This window comes from Electrophorus electricus, chromosome 4 (assembly GCF_041902795.1).
Source record: "Electrophorus electricus isolate QZ-2024a chromosome 4, ASM4190279v1, whole genome shotgun sequence".
NCBI lineage: Eukaryota > Metazoa > Chordata > Actinopteri > Gymnotiformes > Gymnotidae > Electrophorus > Electrophorus electricus.
In genome coordinates this window covers 38,660,933-38,680,058 of record NC_137500.1, presented here as the reverse complement: position 1 = coordinate 38,680,058, position 19,126 = coordinate 38,660,933, and the positions used below count along the sequence as shown (strand labels likewise).

Here is a 19,126-nt window from a genome sequence, read left to right as displayed (position 1 = left end):
CGTACGTCTATAAACAAAATCACTGTGGTGATTCCCAACCCAATGAGGGGCGTTTCTCCCGCAGATTGACCTCAGATATCCAACACTGTAGGTGTTGACCGTCGGTGACTCCTGTGCTCATGTGTTCCTCTGACATCTGCACTTTCTCTCTCATTCTACCTTTGGTGGAGTTGGTGGGGTGGGGAATTGAATTTGTCTAAACAAATCTCTCTCTCTCTCTCTCTCTCTCTCTCTCTCTCTCTCTCTCTCTCTCTCTCTCTCTCTCTCTCTCTCTCTCTCTCTCTCTCTCTCTCTCTCTCTCTCTCTCTCTCTCTCTCTCTCTCTCTCTCTCTCTCTCTCTCTCTCTCTCTCTCTCTCAGACGCCAGAGGGCCAGAGAACGGCAGCAGAAGCTGCTGGCTGAATTTGCCTCCAGGCAGAAGAGCTTCATGGAGACGGCCATGGACGTCGGTAAGCGACTTCTCACGTGGCTTCTCACCCCAACACGTCTGAATCCTGATGGCCTTTTTAGCTTCCGATGAGACGAGCGGCTACTGGAATTGCGTTGGAACGTGTTTAAGCCTGTCGGAGCAAATATAGTGCCTCGCAGTGACGCCACCTGTTGGCGTCCTTCTCAGGGCCCCTTGGTTGTCCCTTGCAGCCGACAACATGGTCTCAGCTGAGTAAAGGAGCTGATTCTGCTGACTTAAGCGTCGGCTTTAAACAGCAGAATAGCATGGGGTGGATCACTCCGAGGGGGACGGGGCTTCCAGACCGCTGAGTCAGGCCTGCTGCTGTCTGGAGAGGCAGCCTACTGACGCACAACGTTGTTGTCTTACTGCACGCTTTCAGCACTCTGGGGACAAACCCCACTCCCAGACAGTCCTTGAAGGAAAGTGCTTTGGGAGAGCCGCTCTCTGTAGCAAGGTGACATGGCTGTGTGCATCCTCCGTGCGTGCGTGCCTGTCTGTCTCCAGAGAGGAGGGTACAGCGTGGCGGACCACGGGGCAGCCGAGCCTGCGCACCCTCGTTAAGGGATGAGTAATGACGGCTTTCATCCTTCAGCAGAACGCGCTGTCTCTCTGAGCGGAGGACTCCCCCCTCCTCCGCTAGGGCACGGCCGGAGCCCGTGCGAGTCCACGCGACACCTGCTCCCCCAACACGTCTGGCTCATTACGGCCGCGATGATTAACCTCGTGTGCTCAGTGGCGAAGCCGCGCGGAGAATGACCTCCCCCGGCCTGGGCCAGACCCTTTTGTGGGCTGCGTTTCTGGACCTGGGCCCCGTGAGCCCATCGAGGGTCCCCTGTTTACCTCTGTCCCACCTCTCAACACGCCTGCAGCAAGCCATTAAGAACTCATATATTCGCATACCTGGTACAGGTGCGCTAGGGACTAGGTGAGCACGAAAATGTGGAGCAGCTGGTGAGAGAGCCTAGGAAGGTCACGTACAGCAGGCGGGGTAGTAGAGTCAGCAGGCGGGGTTGAGCTACCCAACCCCTGCCTCTAGACCTGCAGTAGTGTCCATTAAGAGCAAATCTCATTCTTGCGTCTGCTGCATGTGAGTGTCCTTCCTCTTTCAGTCTGAGAGGGGTGTGCCATCTTCACACCACTTAGACTTAAAATCTCACCTTTACCATCCCCTCACTGATATTGTGTGTGCGAGCGCACGCATGTGTGAGGTGTGTGCTTTACCTTACTTTACATTTCCTTTTCCTCAACAAACAGAACTCAAAGTCCAGAGTAGATAGATGTCTGAACCAGGGGATCGGGTCTGTTCAAATGATCTTTAAGTTCTCTAAGTGCTACAGTGATTCTGATGGTTTGTCCAGAGGTTTCTTTCCTTTGTGGTCTCTCGTAACGATTAGTTTATTCAGTTCATTTACACCGAATGTCTGTGTTGTGTTGAGATGTGCGTAAGGCTACACAGGGGGAGGTAATCACACCTCCTAGTTATTAACTGTTAATGAACCATCGGTTGTTTGCCATTTACGAGTTTAGTCAATTAAGACTCCCAAACTAAATGTATAAATATCCGGTCTTGTTCGTTTTCTTGTCGGTGTGTAGGTCTGCTCCGTTTACTATGTTTGGGCCTGCTGTGATCGTGTAGTTTCTGAAAGTGCAGTGATGGAGTGGGTGGAGAGGGGTGTGGTGTGGCGTGGTTTCAATGGCCAGAACGAAAACGTTCAGCGTGTTTAGAGTTAATATTATAAGTCCTGTTGCATAACATATAAAAAGCCAACCTTCCAGCTTCTGACAGCTAACCATCACCTTATCCCTGGGCTCTGAGAAACGTTGATGCTGGCCACTCTAATGTGTGAGGAGCCTACTGCCCAATTCTGCCTGTCCACGCGTGGATGTAATCACACGGTGGAAACATCTGGTCAGTGGAGTCCTTCGTTGAGGACTGCATCACTCTATGGTTGCAGCCCGAGGGCCCCTGCTGTGGTATTTCCAAAGCGCTTGGTGTTTGTCAGAAATAAACATACGGTCACACATCTTCTGATCACAGGAACATTACAGTCATTTGGGCGCGCGTGCGTGTGTGTTGAGGCACCAGCAGGACTAGCTCTGTGTGAAATTACCCCAGGCCAACATTGTCACATTGATTTTCAAACAACGTGTTTGCTACCCCCCAACCACACACCCAAAGCAATACATCAGTCCACACACACTGACATTTGCTGCCTTATATTTACTGTAAAATTGAACATGCGCTTTAACATTTAGAACTAATTTTGCAAAAGTAATTAATCTTCAGAGATGTCAGCCACTGAAGGGCTGCAGTTGAGTATGCATGGCTGGTCTGGAGAGTGTTCACAGCAAGGCTATAACGTTGGCAATGTCACCAGCGTGTGGAAAGTATGGTGCTTTCCCCCAATACTCCCCCGTGTTGCATGGCTTAAAGAATTCTCAATCTCTTCATTAGGAACCTCAAAAACGTTGCGGGAGTTGGCTATTTTTGCCCACTGGCTCAGTCACTTTTTATTTTATTGATTTATTGCCTTGTGTTGTCTTGTTTTATTTGATGCAATTGGTCAGATTAGGTTTCTAAATGGAGTGCATTAAGTCGTGCATATGTTAAAGAGCTGTGCTGGCGCTCAGCCGTGTCCCGCCTCATTTAGTGCCGGCGCTGTGGTTCCGTTGGGCTTCGGCTTGTCGTTGCTCTGTTCCCACTCAGCATTGGGGTCCACCGAGTTTTTCCACTCGTTTAAAGGACTTGAAGTCACGACCACTTCATGTCCAAGACTACAAGAGCTAGAAGAAGGCTCCAGTAGTTTGTTTGGTTCCGGAAACCAGTACCGGTTCAGTAGTGCACTACTTTCTGACCCGATTAATTGTACTGAAACGTTTCCCCAGCATTTCACGAGTGCCTCTGATGCTTGCTTTCTGTCCTGGTACGCATTAATCCAGGCACTGAGAGAAGGTAGCATTTGTGTATTATATCTGACACTCATTAGCGTGTGACCTTCATAAATGGCAGGGCATTCCATAACCTCGCGCACTGTCCAAATACCAGCACCTTTCACACCACATTACCCCTAATGTTTTTGTTTTGTTACACATGGCTGGCCATGCCTCAGCGATCTGTTAACTTAACCAAGAGAGGGCGGAGAAGCAACTGGGTTCCACATTATATAGCTAATTAAGTTTAGTCAGTCTCTCCCTCTCTCGTGTTCAGTTATTTGACTTTAGCGAGCAGTCGCCTGCCTCTGCACTCGGCGAGTCATGATCGATCCAAACGATAATCACCTTTTATTCTCGAGAGCTGGAGTCAGTGTCGGATATGACTCGCGCTTTCAGCCGTGCCAGAGAGCTGCTTTCAGAGCGTAGTTGTTTGGTTGGTTGGTTTGGTGTGGTTTACTACTGTAGCATTTTAGAATCGTGGGCCACTTTTCTCCATAACGAGTTATTGCACTCCTCATGCAAAAGATGTTGCTTGTTTGGGGTCCAGCAGCTGTGAGCGCCATGGTCCGTCTGCTTGCAGAGTCTCCCGAGGTGGACGCGGCCATGGACGTGGGCACTGCGGAGCCGCTGGACTCTGAAGTACTCTACGACTGTGTCATATGTGGACAGAGTGGTCCCTCCACCGAGGACAGACCTACCGGACTGGTAGTGCTGCTTCAGGCGTCCTCAGGTGAACACACGCGCACACACACACACACACACTCTCTTGCTGCCATTCGCCATTTCCTCCACTATGAAGGCCTAACATCGTTAACTTGATACCGTTTGTTTAGTTACATCATTCTTAATTTTCTCCTACTCCGACGTATTTGTGGTGTACTCCGTCAACAGGTGGAGCGTTTTACAGCGAGCTTCTTCCCCATTCCCTCTGTCCCTGAGTGGGCGCTGGACGGCAGCGTCTCTGCGGTGCGGTAATCGCTCTATCCATCACCCGCGCCCTGCGCCGCTCCTCCCCCGTAGCCGGCGCCTTCACGCCGAGTCATTTCTGCCTTGCCACAGTCAGGCGTCACCGCGACCAATAGCTCGTTTTATTAGTAACTGCGGCGACGTACGCGCAAAACGTGCAAGCCCAAGGTCAGAACGGCGCCCTCTGCTGTCTGCCTGGCCGGCGCTGACGATCTGTCAAAGCACAAAGGCACCAAAAAAGGCAGGAGCTCGAAGGACCGTTCTGATGATGGATATCATAGCAAGCCCATTAACCCCAGTTAGTATTTCAGTTATCTGTTTGCCACGCAATCTCGTAGGACAAACGTCTGTGAACGCAGGGCATCTCTGACCGTGTCCAGACAGCGACGCGGTACGCCGCTACTGCGTCTTCTGTGAGTGAGAAGACCATCAGACTGCCGTTGTCGTTGGTGAAGGGTGGGTGTATGTTTGTGTGTGTGTCGCAGTTTTGGGGCACCGTTACCGCAGCGACGAAGCGAAGCGGCTCCCCACGAGCGACGAGGAGCGGATCTTTCCCGAGGACACGTGCGGCGCGGCTAATGACGTCAGGCTGGCCCTCATGCAGCGCTGCTTTAGAGACGTACGTGGCTGCTTCTGCTCGGTTCTCTCTCTCTTTCCTTCTTTCTCTGTCTCACTCTCACTCAGTCACACCATGTGAGTGTCTGTCTGCCTGCCTGTCTGTCTGTCTTCTGCAGTAAGAGCAGAGTGTGAGCTCCTGGGCTCCTGCACTCTCTGCTCTGCTGTTATTTTAAAGCTCCTGCCCAGCACAGCTCCCTTCGCTGGGTTGCGGCTGCAGGAAGAGCTGTGGAACAAACATCTTTTCCTGCTCTCTGATGCGTTATGGCACGAGCGGCTCCAAATGTTTAGTTGCCCCTTTCAAAGCACCGTTGTGATTTAAAGTCCTATTTTTCTGTTCATTCTTTCTCGTAGCATAGCTCTGGAAAGTTCTAGGTTTGTCCCTTTTCTTTCCCAGCTTTCTCCTTGTATGTGAGTTTTATATTACACAGACCGCTTTAAAATATGACCACTGCCTGATCCTGTTACAGCAAAAAGGGTGGAAGCCATCGGGGGGGGGGGGGGGGGGGGTGTTGGTTGTTGGTTGTTGGTTGTTTTTCATTAATGTGACACAGTTCTTAAACGCACCAATGTTCAGTAAGTGAGTCCTGAACACTCTCTCTTCTCCTCCTCCCGGCAGAGTTCCTGTCTGCAGTCCATCTCCATTGGCTGGGACGGAGGCGTGTACGTGCAAACGTGCGGTCACACACTGCACATTGACTGTCACAAGTCCTACATGGAGTCTCTGCGGGTAAGAGCGCGGTGCACAGGTACAGCGTCACTAACCTCGCACCCTTTCCGGGGGGGACACTCCCAGTAAGAATGATGTGCACTATAGCATACGCACAGCGTGACCTCGTGTCGAGTTTGAGATTCCATCACTGCCATTTTTCTAAGCACATGGTTGACGGGGCTTGGCGTCCTCGGGGCTACTTTTCCGGGTATGCTCCGGCCTTCTTCAGTGTCCTGAGTGGGAACGCTGTCCAGCATGCTTGTACTTCATTCTCACACACTGGATCTTGTCACTTATGCTTTAGAAATCGATTCATCCTCCTCTCCGACTGTCCCAGGGGTGTTTGACTTCGGAGCCGGTTATCTCCGTCTTTTGGAACGGTGTTTTTTTTTCTCCCCCCCCCCCCCAACTAAAAGCGGATCACGTCCGCCTTGCTCTTAATGGCAGAGCCGGAGTGTCTGGAGACGGTGGAGCTCCTTACCCACGCTGAGTGTGTCTGCTTTTGTTCTGTTTTAGGAGGGCAGCTCACAGATTCCTACCTGGTGCTAATTAGACACAGGAAACGTGTCCTGACACGTAGTACAGTGGGTGATGACATGGACACTCCAAGTAAACCAAACCGTGTCTGCAGGATTCAAGTGCTGCATGCTGGCTTTACTCTGAGAGTGTTTTCATGGCCCTCATTGATACGCAACCTTCCCCTCCCCACACACACCTTCTAACCGACTCCTTCGGTTTAATCTTCCGTTTATGCTCAGAGGAGTTCACAAGGGCTTACGGTTAAGGGAGCAGATCATAGATGTGGTATTGGATCTGGGGTCACCGTGCTTACTCAAGTTCAAGGGTCAAATCCAAGGCCCAGTATGTGTCATGGTCCGCGTATCCGCTGTGTTTACTGTATGTTGTCCCGTACATTAAGCAAGGATGAAAAGCCCCGTAACGGACGGAGATTAAAAAATCCGCACAGGATTTAGGCATGGATGTGTCCCGAGAGCACGAAAGGGAGAATTTACCAGAAAGGCCTGACTCAAGAACAGAGTGGCCAGGTTTTTGGTTCTTTATTTTAAAACGAGGGTTTAAAGTCCTGGGTGGAAATTATATGGGCAGATTATACAAATACGAACCCGAACCAGAGACGGAAAGAGGACAGTATGGTGAAGTATGCCGACATGCTTGTTCGTTCAGTCTCTTATGGTCTCTTCAGATGAAGGACCTTTGTAAAAATTAAAAAAAAAAAGGGCTGGAATGTCATTTGCTTCATTGAATATACAGTTAAAATGACGCTATAATAAAGCAGACACTCTACTATAACCTTAGTCACAGGTTCATTTCAGATGTCATTTTCCAGAGGGAGGGAGAGCATAAACATGCCAGTCTTTCCCAGACATCTGACACATCATTAACAGTTCATCCATCAAAGTGACGGGCCACAAATTGATATTTCGTCGGTGCTCTCTCTCCGTCACTCACTGGTTAGATAATGGGCACAATACGGCATTGCTCTGCATTTTAATAAGGTTTAATGGGAACAGACAGGGTGGGAGACTGGCCCCAGCACAGAGGCCGTGATTTATACGGCACGCTGTGCCGATCCCGAGCCTGACCAGTGCCCAGACAAGTGAGATCGGACGGGCCTTCATGGAGAAGCTGACTTTCCTTAAGGGGGAAATAAAAGTTGTGAAAGTGTGTGAACGGCAAAGATCGCTGATCTGTTCAAATGCAGGCGTGTTGCGGTCTGCAGTGCTGAGGCGGCTTCCCACGACGCTGACGCTGCCCTCCCCGGAAGGACGCTCGCCGCTGTCCGTTTCCTTGGGTTCTCATTTCTCTCTCGCGTTTTTCTCCCCTCTGTCGCAGAACGACCAGGTGCTGCAGGGCTTCTCCGTGGACAAGGGCGAGTTCACCTGCCCTCTCTGCCGCCAGTTTGCGAACAGCGTCCTGCCCTGCAAGCCGGGCGGCACCGCCCAGGCGGGCACCTGGCACGCGCCCGGCACCAAGAGCACCGCCACGCTGGTGAAGGAGGTGGAGGACCTACAGGAGCAGGCGGCCATCTTCCCGGTAAGCCGAGTCCTGCCAGGTTCTTCTCCCGGCACCTGTAACGTGTGATCCTGTACGCGGCTCGCTCCCACATCGAGAGAGCTGGTCTCAGCGCTGCCGAAATGTCTTGCCACCTTCGACACGCTCCGCCGCTGTCTCCTGCGTTTGGACGGACGCTGATCCTGCGACGTCTGTCCTTTCAGACGGAGTCGAACCTGACAAAGGAGATGGAGTCCGTGATCAAGGACATCAAGAACGCCACCCAGAAGAAGTACATGGACTACGGCAAGAACCCCGGCTCACCTGATAACGACTTCCTCTTTATGTACTCGGTGGCCAGGTGAGCACATGCTTGGTTTTGAAAAGTCAATGGAAGTCTCCTAACTGAGGTGTGTGAGTGAGAGTGTGTGTGTGAGTGAGAGTGAGTGTGTGTGAGCGCGCACATCAGTGTACTTTGTCAAATGCTCGATCACCACCCCAGACTTATTTTATTCTGCCCCTGCTTTCTGCTGCATGAGGGGTGTTGAAGGGGTGTTCATTCCTGCAGCAGCCCCTAAGGCCCTCGAGCAAGTGCCCCAGCCCGCAAGGCTCTGTGCTGAACGAGTTTAGTGACTTTTCTGGCACGTCACGGGCCGGTCCAGCCCTGCCAACATGCTAACTCGAGTGTTTTTCTTTTTCTTTCTTTCTCTCTCTCTTTCTCCCTCCTTCTCTCTTTCCCTTTCTCCTTCTCCCTCCCTCTCTCCTCTCTCTCTCTTTTTCCCTTTCTCTCACTCTCGTGCTCTCTCTCCCTCCTTCTCTTTCCCTTTCTCCTTCTCCCTCCCTCTCTCCTTCTCTCTCTCTCCCTCTCTCTTTTTTTCCCTTTCTCTCACTCTCGTGCTCTCTCTCCCTCCTTCTCTTTCCCTTTCTCCTTCTCCCTCCCTCTCTCCTTCTTTCTCTCTCTTTTTCCCTTTCTCTCACTCTCATGCTCTCTCTCCCTCCTTCTCTTTCCCTCTCTCTCTCTCTCGCTCTCTTCTTTCTTTCTCTTTCATTGTCTTTCACTGTCTTGCTGCTTCTTCCCCCACCCCCCAATAAGATGGAGGTTATTAGCGGGTGCTCCTCCCCCACCAGCCCCAGTCTGTCATTCTCTCTCTCCTTCTCCTCCGTTTTCCCTCCTCCACAGCTGAACAGCGCAGTGGAAAATTCGTCACATGCTCGCTCGCTTATCAGCGGGGGCCAGATGGAGTCGCCCGCCTGCATTATCTACGGGAGATTGCTTCTTCGCTCTCTCCCCTCACCTCCCCCTCATCTTCTGTGTCTCCCGTCATCCAGAAAGGCTGGAGAATTTGCCCCGGCCTCGCCTGCCCGCTCACACGCACCTGCCTGCTCCGATGAGTGGAGCCTCTTATGTCGGCCAATTATAGCAGCATGCTAATGTCTGAGCGACGCAAGCGTGGGGTATGGCACGGGAATGCAAGCGCTAGAAACGGGGACAGGCACGCGCCCGGGGCGTGGAGGCTGTATGTGGCTGTTACAGACACGGACATCTGGGGCGATGTCGTGTGTAGGGACGAGCCGCTTGCTGATTTACAGTGTATCTCTGAGTACTGAGGTTTCCCACCTATCTAGCTAGTGGGCACTTTAGACAGGTCTGCTGTCGTCTGTGTGCTGTCTCACTTATCCTCTCACACTCTTCCTTTCTCTCCCAGAACGAATCTGGAGCTGGAGTTGGTTCATCGTGGTGGCAGTCTGTGCAGTGGGGGAGCTAGTGCTACAGCCAAGCGATCTTGTCTCAGTGAGTCCCCTCTACAGACATGCACACACCACTAAGACAGTAAGGCATGACTGTACCTTAGACATGTTAAGGTAAGAATATGTGGAGTGTTGGGAATGGTGTTCCCTTCTGTTGGCTTTGGGACCAGCTCTGGGCCGTGGATCTGCGGCACGGTTCAGCCTGGATGTTGGTGAGCTGTGAAGTGGTGTGTGGAAAGCTGTTGGGACAGGAGCTGTTTGTTTAAGGTATTAGAATGTGAAGGTAGACCGGATAATGGTGATGGTAAAGTCACGAGATTGCATTAGGGTTTCTTTGGTCTGCTTGTGAATCTCTCTCTCTCTCTCTCTCTCTGTGTGCGTGCGTACGTGCATGCCTTTGTTTAGGATTCTGTGTGTGCGTGCGTGCGTGTGGTCTAGTCTCTGGGCACTCATGAAAAGTTTCGTCACTCTTGAAAGGAGCTGAGGAGATTTCACACTCCACCACCTCAGCCATTTTCTGAGCTACATTAAGTATGCAGGCCTGGGCCAAATTTACTCAGTCTCAGTACATTAGAGATCAGCACAATGGGGGCTGTATATTAGAGACCAGCACAGTGGGGCTGTATATTAGAGACCAGCACAGTGAGGTCCAGGAGAGAACAGCTGGGGCAGTGTAGGGCAGTGGGTGGATGGTGACCAGAACCTGTAACATATTTTCTTAGTTCTCATTAAAGATACACCTTCAGTTATAAAAACGCGCACACACACATACAGATGTCTGTGTGTGACGGTCACATGTGCAGGCGGCGTTGAGGAAAGCCGGGCAGTAGTTAACTGAGCACAAGTGGGTTTATGAGCGAGATCAATATCACAGAGCGAGTGAGAAGAAGCGACGAGTCATCTCTATTCTCGCTGCCAGCACACTCCACCAACCCCAGACGCCAGATGATGGAGTGATTTTAACCAATGAGAGGCAGGGAGATGAACAGCGCGTGTCCCACGGTGATTTAGGGGCTGTGATTAAGAGACGTGTGATGCATATTTCGGTGCTTTTCAGAGCTCTGCCGTGGCACGTTACTGGTCCATAACGCAAACCTATTTCTACCATTTACTGGGTGCCCCGGCCTTTGGTTCATGGTACGGCCAGTCCCAGTTCAGAAGACGTGCTTAGGATGCTTGTTGAACTGCCCAACAATCAACAATCCGATTGAGTCAATCAATGATACAAGGAGATGTATCAAATTCAATTTGCGCCTGTTCTGCTTGGCTGCCTGTAGGTGGCAGTGTTGCGCCACTCGAGTGCCATGTGCGCGGTGAGAAGGTTGTCAGTGGCCTTCAGGTTATTTTGGCACTGGTAATGTGCTCTTTGGCGTCATGACCTCAGAAACAGGGACGCGCACAGAAGCCCCACCAGACATTCCCAAACCAGGAGGGAATCTCTGCTCCCTAGCGCCTTGTAACAGATCCGGAAGAGAACGTGAAGCAGGAATGCGACGGGGAACGAAAGGAAAGACGCTTTCGCTCTCGTGCTCGGAAGGTTTTATCGCTCATGTCTGTCTGTTTGTTTATTTTGAGTGGCTGCATACTTTATTCCTGTAGCAAGCAGCGTTTGTTCGCGGTGTGAAAAACGCGTGCCGGAGGTGTGTGTGTGTGTGGACCACAGCGTGTCCATCTGTGTTTGTGCCCGGGAGCACTGCACCCCGACTCTGCGCCCCCACCCGCCCCGTTCTTCTGCTCCATTTGTACAGTTGAGGGCAAAAAAGTGACACAGATGGAGCTTTGGCCAGTCAGCAAGTAACGTGTGGGGCTGATGTGAGAGGTCTGGACGGTGCCGGGCCATATTTCTCTCTCCTGCGGTGAGCTCCCAGAGCGCCCCCTGGCCTTGGCCACCGTACTCCGTGGTGTTAGCGGGTCCATGCCTGACCCTGCTGGCATGAGTGGCTTTGACTTACTTCCACTGACGTATCCTTCTTTTGCTCTGCCTTTCAGATCAGTTGTTCCACGTGTTGGCCATGCACATGCGCCTGTACAGCATCGACTCTGCGTATAATCCCTGGACCCGCGTCACCCAGATTATGCAGAGCAGAGAGCCAGAGTGAGTATGCACGCACGCACACTCGCGCGTGTGCGTCCTCCATTCAGTGTGCCTTTCACCTCACACAAAAGGTGCGATGCCTCTTCCCACAGCACAGAGCCAAAAAAGAGACCCATATGGGGTTGCCATAGATACCAATAATTTGCTGCAGCTGGCAAATTACTGGGTACAGAACTGCTCAGAGAGAGGAGCCCTGCACCTACAGCTCTGTGTGTGTGTGAGTGTGTGAGTGTGTGTGTGTGTGAGTGTGTGTGTGAGTGTGAGTGTGAGTCCTATGCCTCTATCCACCCAAAGAGAGCACCAGAAGTCTCCCTTTCAGCTTTCTCTGCATCACGCATGTTCATCACAGCCAGAAAGGCCACCCCGTGTGTGTGTGCACACACCTGCTACTTATCGTTAAGCTAGAACTAATGGTAGACTTCCGTGCCTTTTGGAGATTTTAGTGTGAAGAAAACTGTTCAGCAGTACCACGCCTCCACTGGCAGACCCTTAACAGTCCTTGGCCGGATAAGCCATTTGCCCCCCCGATTAGCACCGTAAGACAGCGAGAGAGCTGTTAGCCAGGCACTATTCAGACGGGAGTCGTTTAGTGTTAAAAATACCTCGTTAGAGGTTTTAAAGGAGAGTACTGTCATCTGCTGCCCCAGGCCCCCCCCACTGTACCGTTTCCATGGCAGCAGTACGCAGGGCTGGGTGACCTGGAGTGGCCCAGGACCCGAAAAAGAGCAGCGTTTTTAGTGAGGTTCGTTCTGTAGAAATGTAGGCTTGCTTCCTTCGCTCGCTTGCTCACTCCCTGGTTTTCACTGCAGTGCTTGTAATGTACTTTTCTTTCTGTGAAACAGAAACAGAAATGTTTAAACATGGCACACGACACTGAGTAACCACTCAGTTTTCTGTTCACAGTTTTTATACATAGCAGTTCATCCATAAACAGCTGTGGCTCAAGTTAGTCAAGTTAGTTAGTTAAATTTTTATATATATATATATATATATATATATATATATATATAAATAAAAAATCAACTTGAGTCACAGCTCTAACACACAGATCAAATCTTCAAATTGTCATTTTCTCTGCACATTTGTTTCGAGAAAGCCTTAGAAATGCCCGAGGTTCGGATTCGCCACCATAGATAGAGGCTGCCCTGGACAGTCCTTATGTTGGAACAAAATGTGGAAAAATGCGACATTTTGGTGGTGTTTATTGGACTCATTTTGTTGCTTGGCAGTATTACTGCTTTTCAGATGCTGCATTTATGTAGTTTGCAAAGTCTTGATTTGTATTCTGTCTCCCCAGATGAAAGGGAGAGAGAGAAGTAGAGAGGGATTGAATTTTTCAGAAATTGAGTTGTGAAGCGGTAAAACCGTATGGCTATAGAGGTTTTGTTGTAAAACCGTTTTTCTTCTCTCCCACTGCTGAGATGATGGGGTGGGTGTGGGGGTGGGCATGTGTGTGTGTGTGTGCGTGTGTGCGAGTATGTGTGTGAAGGACATATTGGAGGCAGATGGTCTCCTTGAATAGCTCCACCAGTGTAATGGTCTTCACCTTCATGGATGTACACAGAACGTGAAAATCACGCGTGAACAACAGAGGATCTCATTTCAACAGTGCTGTCATATTTAGTGTAGTGAACGGCCACACCGAGTTGCCATGAGCATATTTCTGAAACATGTTGCCTAGTAATCATTTAAATTTTGCTACTGAGAGTGTGAATTTGAGAATTCTTCATTTAATCTGTTCACTGTAGTATCGATGAGCCATGCACTTGCACGCTCATGTTTAGTAGGTTATAGAGTGAGTGGCCACAAGGGGGCACTGTTACCGAGTAGAGGGGTGCATCAGTGAGTCTTTCTTTTTTGTGTGTGTGTGTGTGTGTGTGTGTGTGTGTGTGCCACCTCTCCACGCAGCTACGAGGACGAGGAGCGACCTGAGGTTCCCATGCTGTTCCGTGACGTCCCCTCACTTCTCATCATCTTTGTGCTCACTATGCCTCAGCCCCTCCGCAAAGGTACCGGCCCCCCGCCCACACCTGCCTGGTCACGTCCACTCGGGCAGCGTGTGCCGTGTGATGGACCTGTAGCGGGTTCAACCGTGACCTGCATCACTATGACCCCACCAAAAAAAGGCTCCCCGAGTCTCCTCGCACACGCACGCGCACACACACACACACACACACACACACACACACATTCTCAAAGTGGGGAATATTCCAAATTGCTTCAGTCTTGCGAGGGTGGGTGCTAGTGCCGCCAAGCTCATAGAAGGCTTGAAAATGTCAGGGGCCTCCAAGACCACCCGAGAGGATCCGGGCGGAACTGCCGAGCTGTCCCGCCGCCGTTCTGTCTTCTCTTCCTCTCCAGCTGTGGCATGCAGGGCACCACACACACCCCACCTGTCCCCGCAATAAAGCGGCTGTGAAGGGGATAATGTGACTCTGGAACGAGGACACCAAATCCAGGCACAGCGCTGCGAACCGAAATTCTCGTTTTCATCCTTAGCGGAGAAGTGTGAATGTTTCTCCATTACACGTTTCTTCCCTTGTATGAACGGGGTCGAGGTTTTCAAATGGCTGTTCAGTGCAAAGCACTGAGTGCTTTCTTGCTCATCGGCGCGTGAGGTCCGCGTCTAAATCTCCCTCCCCCCACAGCTGCAGATGACTTCCAATTACTGCTGAAATGAAAATGACAGACAGTGCTGCAGGCATTTGGGCAGCGTAACGCGTGCGCTGGCTAGCGCCACGGAGAAAGCCAACGGCGTTTTAGGAGACGCCTTTTGCCGTTTTAAGCGAGCCTCTACGGAGCGGCTCTCTCCTCCCTCCACCTGCCCCAACCTCTCCCCCGCCTGCCCGTCCGGCATTGATCAGCAGCAGAGTAAACATCGTCACTCCCGCTGGGAGACGGAGCGCTGCTCTCTAAGGCTGCTAGGGACAAGTGTGAAATGAAGTCTTTCGGGGGGGACGGACGCGTGAAGACGTCATGTGACCACGGGAAGACTCGAGCGCCAGTTCACGCCGTCCACGGCAGCCTGGGGAGTACGACCCACTGATGGAGTGTCATTGTGCTCCTGTAATAGCAGTTGCCCAGATTGTAGCAGTTGCTGCTTCACACACACACACACACACACACACACACACACACAAAAAAAAATATCTGATTTTTCTTTTTGCCTGGGGTCTTTTATAGTCCCAACTGACAGCCTGAACGAGAGTGGTAGGTGGGTGCTGTATCTGGTTCATGTCAACATAATTCATACGTCAGTTTCTGCTCTGACACAGTGGTGCCGTGGCGCAAAGCTTCAACCAAGAGGTTAATGGGAAAAGTGCCGAAAATGTCCGTGATTGTGTGGCTTCGCTTGTTTTACATAACAAAAGCCCTTTTGAGTGGGGACACTTCCATTAAAGTGAAATAACCTCATCATTTTAAATGCCTTTTTAAATCGCTAAAATTTGTCTTTATAGCTATATAGATCTTTCCTAATCATAACAAATGTATTTTTGATTTGAAAGACTCAGCCAGCAGGAACAAAAGTTTAATGGATTAATGATTGATTTCTGTCTTGTAATCAATGTCTTCATTATATGGAATATGGCCACTGTGTCCCTTTTTGAATTTGTGTCATAGACTAATGTCCTTCTTTGGAGCTTTGGCATTACCTTTGAGGTGTGTGTGTGTGTGTGTGTGTGTGTGTGTGTGTGTGTGTGTGTGTGTGTGTGTGTGTGTGTGTGTGTGTGTGTGTGCGACTGCAGAACACTTTACATGTGTGGTGAAGGTACTCTACACGCTGCAGTACACTCAAGCCCTGGCAGCCTTGTCACTCAGATTCAGCCCCGAGGAGAGACTGGCCTGGAGCAACACCGGGGCCACCAAAAAGGTACAGCCAATCAGAGCCCTCAGTATGTCCTCTCCAACCAATCAGTGCGTTCAACACATCCCAGTTAGCAGCCAGGACGCTGTGGTGTGGCACTGAGTGGGGTTTGAAGAGTCAGTCAGCCATTTTCAGTGCAGTTATTACAGTTATTGGATAAGCATAAGTGAGGTTTTAGTAACGTAAGACCGCTCTGTCGGAGACACTGGATGTCCCCCGTCCAGGGTTACTGTGAGACTGGGGACATGAGAAAAAAACCAACATATTGCACATAGTGTGTGAGTGAGTGTGTGCAGAGTGAATGATTGAGAGCCTTGCAGCATTTGTTTCTAAGCAGTTTAGGCTCTAAACATAAGGCGTCCATCTTCATTACAGAGGCTCATTATTATCACACAGTACTCCAGCACTCAGTGATTGGGGGGAATATAAACACATAAAAACAAATGTGACTAGTGGCTGTCAGTCCTCGAAGCGTGCTTAGTTCTGTTAGTCAGACACGCCTCTGCATCCCATTTTTTGTCATTAGGGAAGAAGATTTTTCTCTCGCTCGCTCTCTCTCACTCGCTCCCTCTCTGAAAGCTCGTTAATGAATTCCCCATTACTGATGCATATACTGTTTATTTGAGGCTGTGGCATTGTGCCTGTGGTAAACAGAATGACCAACTTTTTAGGTCGTAGAAGAGAGAGGGAGAGTGTGAGATTTGTAGACATAACCCCTGTGGCTCATAAACCCAGCAGAGAGAGTGATCAGCTCACGTTGTCTGACACAGTCACGTGTTATCCATGATGGATGCTTCATCTCTTATGACATATTGCACAAAGCCAGAGGGACTCAGCTGGCCTCTCAGTAAGGTCACTGCACTGATCAGCTGGTGGGGCTGAGAGGAAGATGCAGGCCCTTCCTCCTGTGAGTGAGGACTCCAGCAGCAGAACTCTGGCACCACACGTCTTCTGTCCTTTGATTTCTCTGTTTGCACTGCATTTGTTCATTGCATTCATATATACTATATTCTGCTTATTTAACAGTGCATTGGCCTTGTGTATTATTGGGACTACACAGTATATTGGTTAGTCTTTATTGTGAAACTAGATATTCTTACAGAATATGTATGTTCCAGATGTGTGAGTGTGTGTGTGTGTGTGTGTGAGTGTGAGCCACAGCCTTCACGTGATCCAGCGTTCTGAAGCGTACTGTGTCTGCCATGTGTAACAGTACCATATCAGCCCTTTTGTTCACATTAACAGCAACCTTTGCCCTTTGAACCCCAGAACCTGCCAAACTCCCAGATGTCCTGGGAAGCTCTCTTGGGTCATGTGATCAGTGAGCTGTCCAAGGCAAAGGGGATTTATGCCACCAGCTCTGAGGAGGCCGTGGTAAGATCACCCAGAGTGCCACACACACACACGCACGCATGCAATAAAGCAAAGGGCACCTTTTCACGCAGTATCGGTTTTCATGTGTTGGTGGTTTTACTGGTCCGAGCTGTGAGGATCTCGCCGTTTTGCTCCCTCTGCTGAGAGGGTGTTAGAAAGCAGTAGATCCGAACTCCCTGAGGAAAGAGAAGGGATGCAGATGTCCGCATGGAGCGGCGCAATACTGCCCAGGACCCGCCGAGTTACAGTGAAGCCAGTAAAAACACGACTGGGTCTGTTGCGCTCGTTTTTTAAAATGTTTGTTCAGGCTGATCTTTAAGGATAATTCCCAAGCCTGTGAGTGGTCAGCGTTCATCAGCATTTGTGTCATTTGTAGCAATAACTGCGCCATTCTGTGTCTGTTCATATCAACAGAATGTGCAGTAATAAAAGCATAACTCTGCGTCTTTAAAAGAAGCTTTGAGAGACGGTAGGAACACTAGAGCAGCCCTGCCCTTGTTTTTATAAGGGCGAGTGAGTCCGTTGGGTTTTGAGGCTATTTTAGCTCCTCTCCTCATTCTGTCACCCCCCCATCCCCCATCTGATGAATAACACCACAGCCATCAGAACAGCTTCAGAGAGCCACTCGCCTCCGGCTCCCGTATCCACCAGAGCTCCATCAACAGGTCGGTAACGGTTATTGACGAGCTGTGGCTTAGACCTGCTGCCTCCACCCTGTTCTCTCCCTGTGTCTAGTTGAGTTCGAGTGTATGGTCTCCGCAGTCGATAGAGTTCACCCTGCAGCAGTACTGCCTGCCTTTCCTACGACTGTCCTGTCTGCTACAGCACCACCTCTACGGGGACGACCTGCCGGGCTGTCGGGTACGCCCTCGCACCCGCGCGCCGTCCGTCCGTGCGCCTAGCACAAAATGGATTAGTGGAGGAGAGACCCTCCGTCGGCGCAGGGGCCGTGTGTCACGCATGTCCGCGTTGTCGTTGTAGCTGGACGAGGAGTTCTCGTTGCTGGCGGGATGTTTGGGTTTGCTTCCCGGTTCCTCCCTCCCAGCCGTTACCGCGAGCAGCGCCGCGTGTCTGGAGTGGAATGTCAACGCGCTGGACCTGCTCACGCAGTGGTGCGCCGAGCTGCTGGACCTAGCAGACACTCCGGCACTGCAGGCTATGGTCAGCGCCTTCACTACACCCCCCCCCCCCACACACACACACACACACCATGAAATCCGAGCGACGGTTCTAAGGAGGAAGCGTCTATCTGTAACGAGCGACATCGGGCTGAGTGAAACTGAGCAGGTGTGTGTGTGTTGTTGTTGTTTTTAGACCCTGCTGATGCACGACCCTTGTTGGTCCGCCCCTCGTCTGCTGCAGCTCCCAGACAACTACAACACCATCTTCCAGCACTACCACAGGAAGGCCTGCTCGGCCTGCAGCAAGACGCCCAAGGATCCGGCGCTGTGTCTGGTGTGCGGCGCCTTCGTCTGCCTGAAGGGCCTGTGCTGTAAACAGCAGGGGCTTTGCGAGTGCGTACTGGTGAGTGGAGCCGCTCCGCATCTGAAGCGGACGCGCAGTGAGCTTTTCCCAGAGGGGCCGGGAAGCTGATATCAGAGGCGTGTAGTTAGAGTGAGGGAGGAGACTCGGAGCGTTAGGCGAGGTTGTAAACTCGGATGAGGTAAGTCTGGGTGCAGGTGAGTCTAGAGAACAACAGGAGGTTTCAGTAACGGCAACAGCGTGCGTAAGAGCCAGCCTCTTCCTCACGGCTCCGGCCCGTCCCACGCCTGGGACCCGAGGGGTGGTGAGTTACGGTGTGTCTCTCCTTATTGCGTCCCTGTAGCACTCGCAGCACTGCGGAGCCGCCACCGGCATCTTCCTCCTGATTAACGCCTCCGTCATCATTATCATCAGAGGGCACCGCTTCTGCCTGTGGGGCTCCGTTTACCTGGACGCTCACGGAGAGGAGGACCGGGACTTGCGGTACGAGCACGCACCTTCCCCAACTTTCACCCACACGCCTGCAGTTTGAACACGCACACACGCACGTGGCCAAAGGAAGCTCAGCCAAACTGATTTTTGTCCTGTCGGAAGTTTTGCATTTTGGTTTGGAAAGTCTGGGGTGGGGAAAAATGTTATGTAAAAGCAGACCTGGAAGAGTATGGAAATTCAGAAACTGGTTGTGGGAAAAGTACGGCTGCTCTGTTACTAAATTAATATAAGATGCCCATATTCCGCTTTCACCTCAGATAAAAGCCGTTGCTGTGCCGCTACTAATAACCTTTTATTCTGAACAGCCTGGAATTTCTTCAGGAGGAAAGATCCAATAACCCTGCTTGTTTGCATATTGATAACTGCCGTGTTTGTGTTT

General features: G+C 51.0%; 1 protein-coding gene across 3 annotated transcripts in view; it reads left to right on the top strand.

Moving 5' to 3' along the window:
- Window positions 1-19,126, top strand: part of ubr3 (ubiquitin protein ligase E3 component n-recognin 3) — a 35,995-nt gene that overhangs the window by 14,137 nt on the left and 2,732 nt on the right. For 2 of the 3 annotated variants that reach the window (XM_081713695.1, XM_035522972.2), the window contains 15 exons: window positions 360-448; window positions 3,965-4,114; window positions 4,836-4,969; window positions 5,585-5,695; window positions 7,532-7,732; window positions 7,915-8,051; window positions 9,397-9,482; window positions 11,429-11,534; window positions 13,443-13,543; window positions 15,281-15,405; window positions 16,669-16,773; window positions 17,509-17,634; window positions 17,755-17,934; window positions 18,088-18,297; window positions 18,599-18,738. In XM_081713695.1, the coding sequence (XP_081569821.1) occupies window positions 360-448; window positions 3,965-4,114; window positions 4,836-4,969; window positions 5,585-5,695; window positions 7,532-7,732; window positions 7,915-8,051; window positions 9,397-9,482; window positions 11,429-11,534; window positions 13,443-13,543; window positions 15,281-15,405; window positions 16,669-16,773; window positions 17,509-17,634; window positions 17,755-17,934; window positions 18,088-18,297; window positions 18,599-18,738 (2,001 nt within the window). Of the gene's footprint in view, window positions 1-359; window positions 449-3,964; window positions 4,115-4,835; window positions 4,970-5,584; window positions 5,696-7,531; window positions 7,733-7,914; window positions 8,052-9,396; window positions 9,483-11,428; window positions 11,535-13,442; window positions 13,544-15,280; window positions 15,406-16,668; window positions 16,774-17,372; window positions 17,635-17,754; window positions 17,935-18,087; window positions 18,298-18,598; window positions 18,739-19,126 lie in introns of those variants that run through there. The other variant, XM_081713696.1, reaches the window with a different exon arrangement.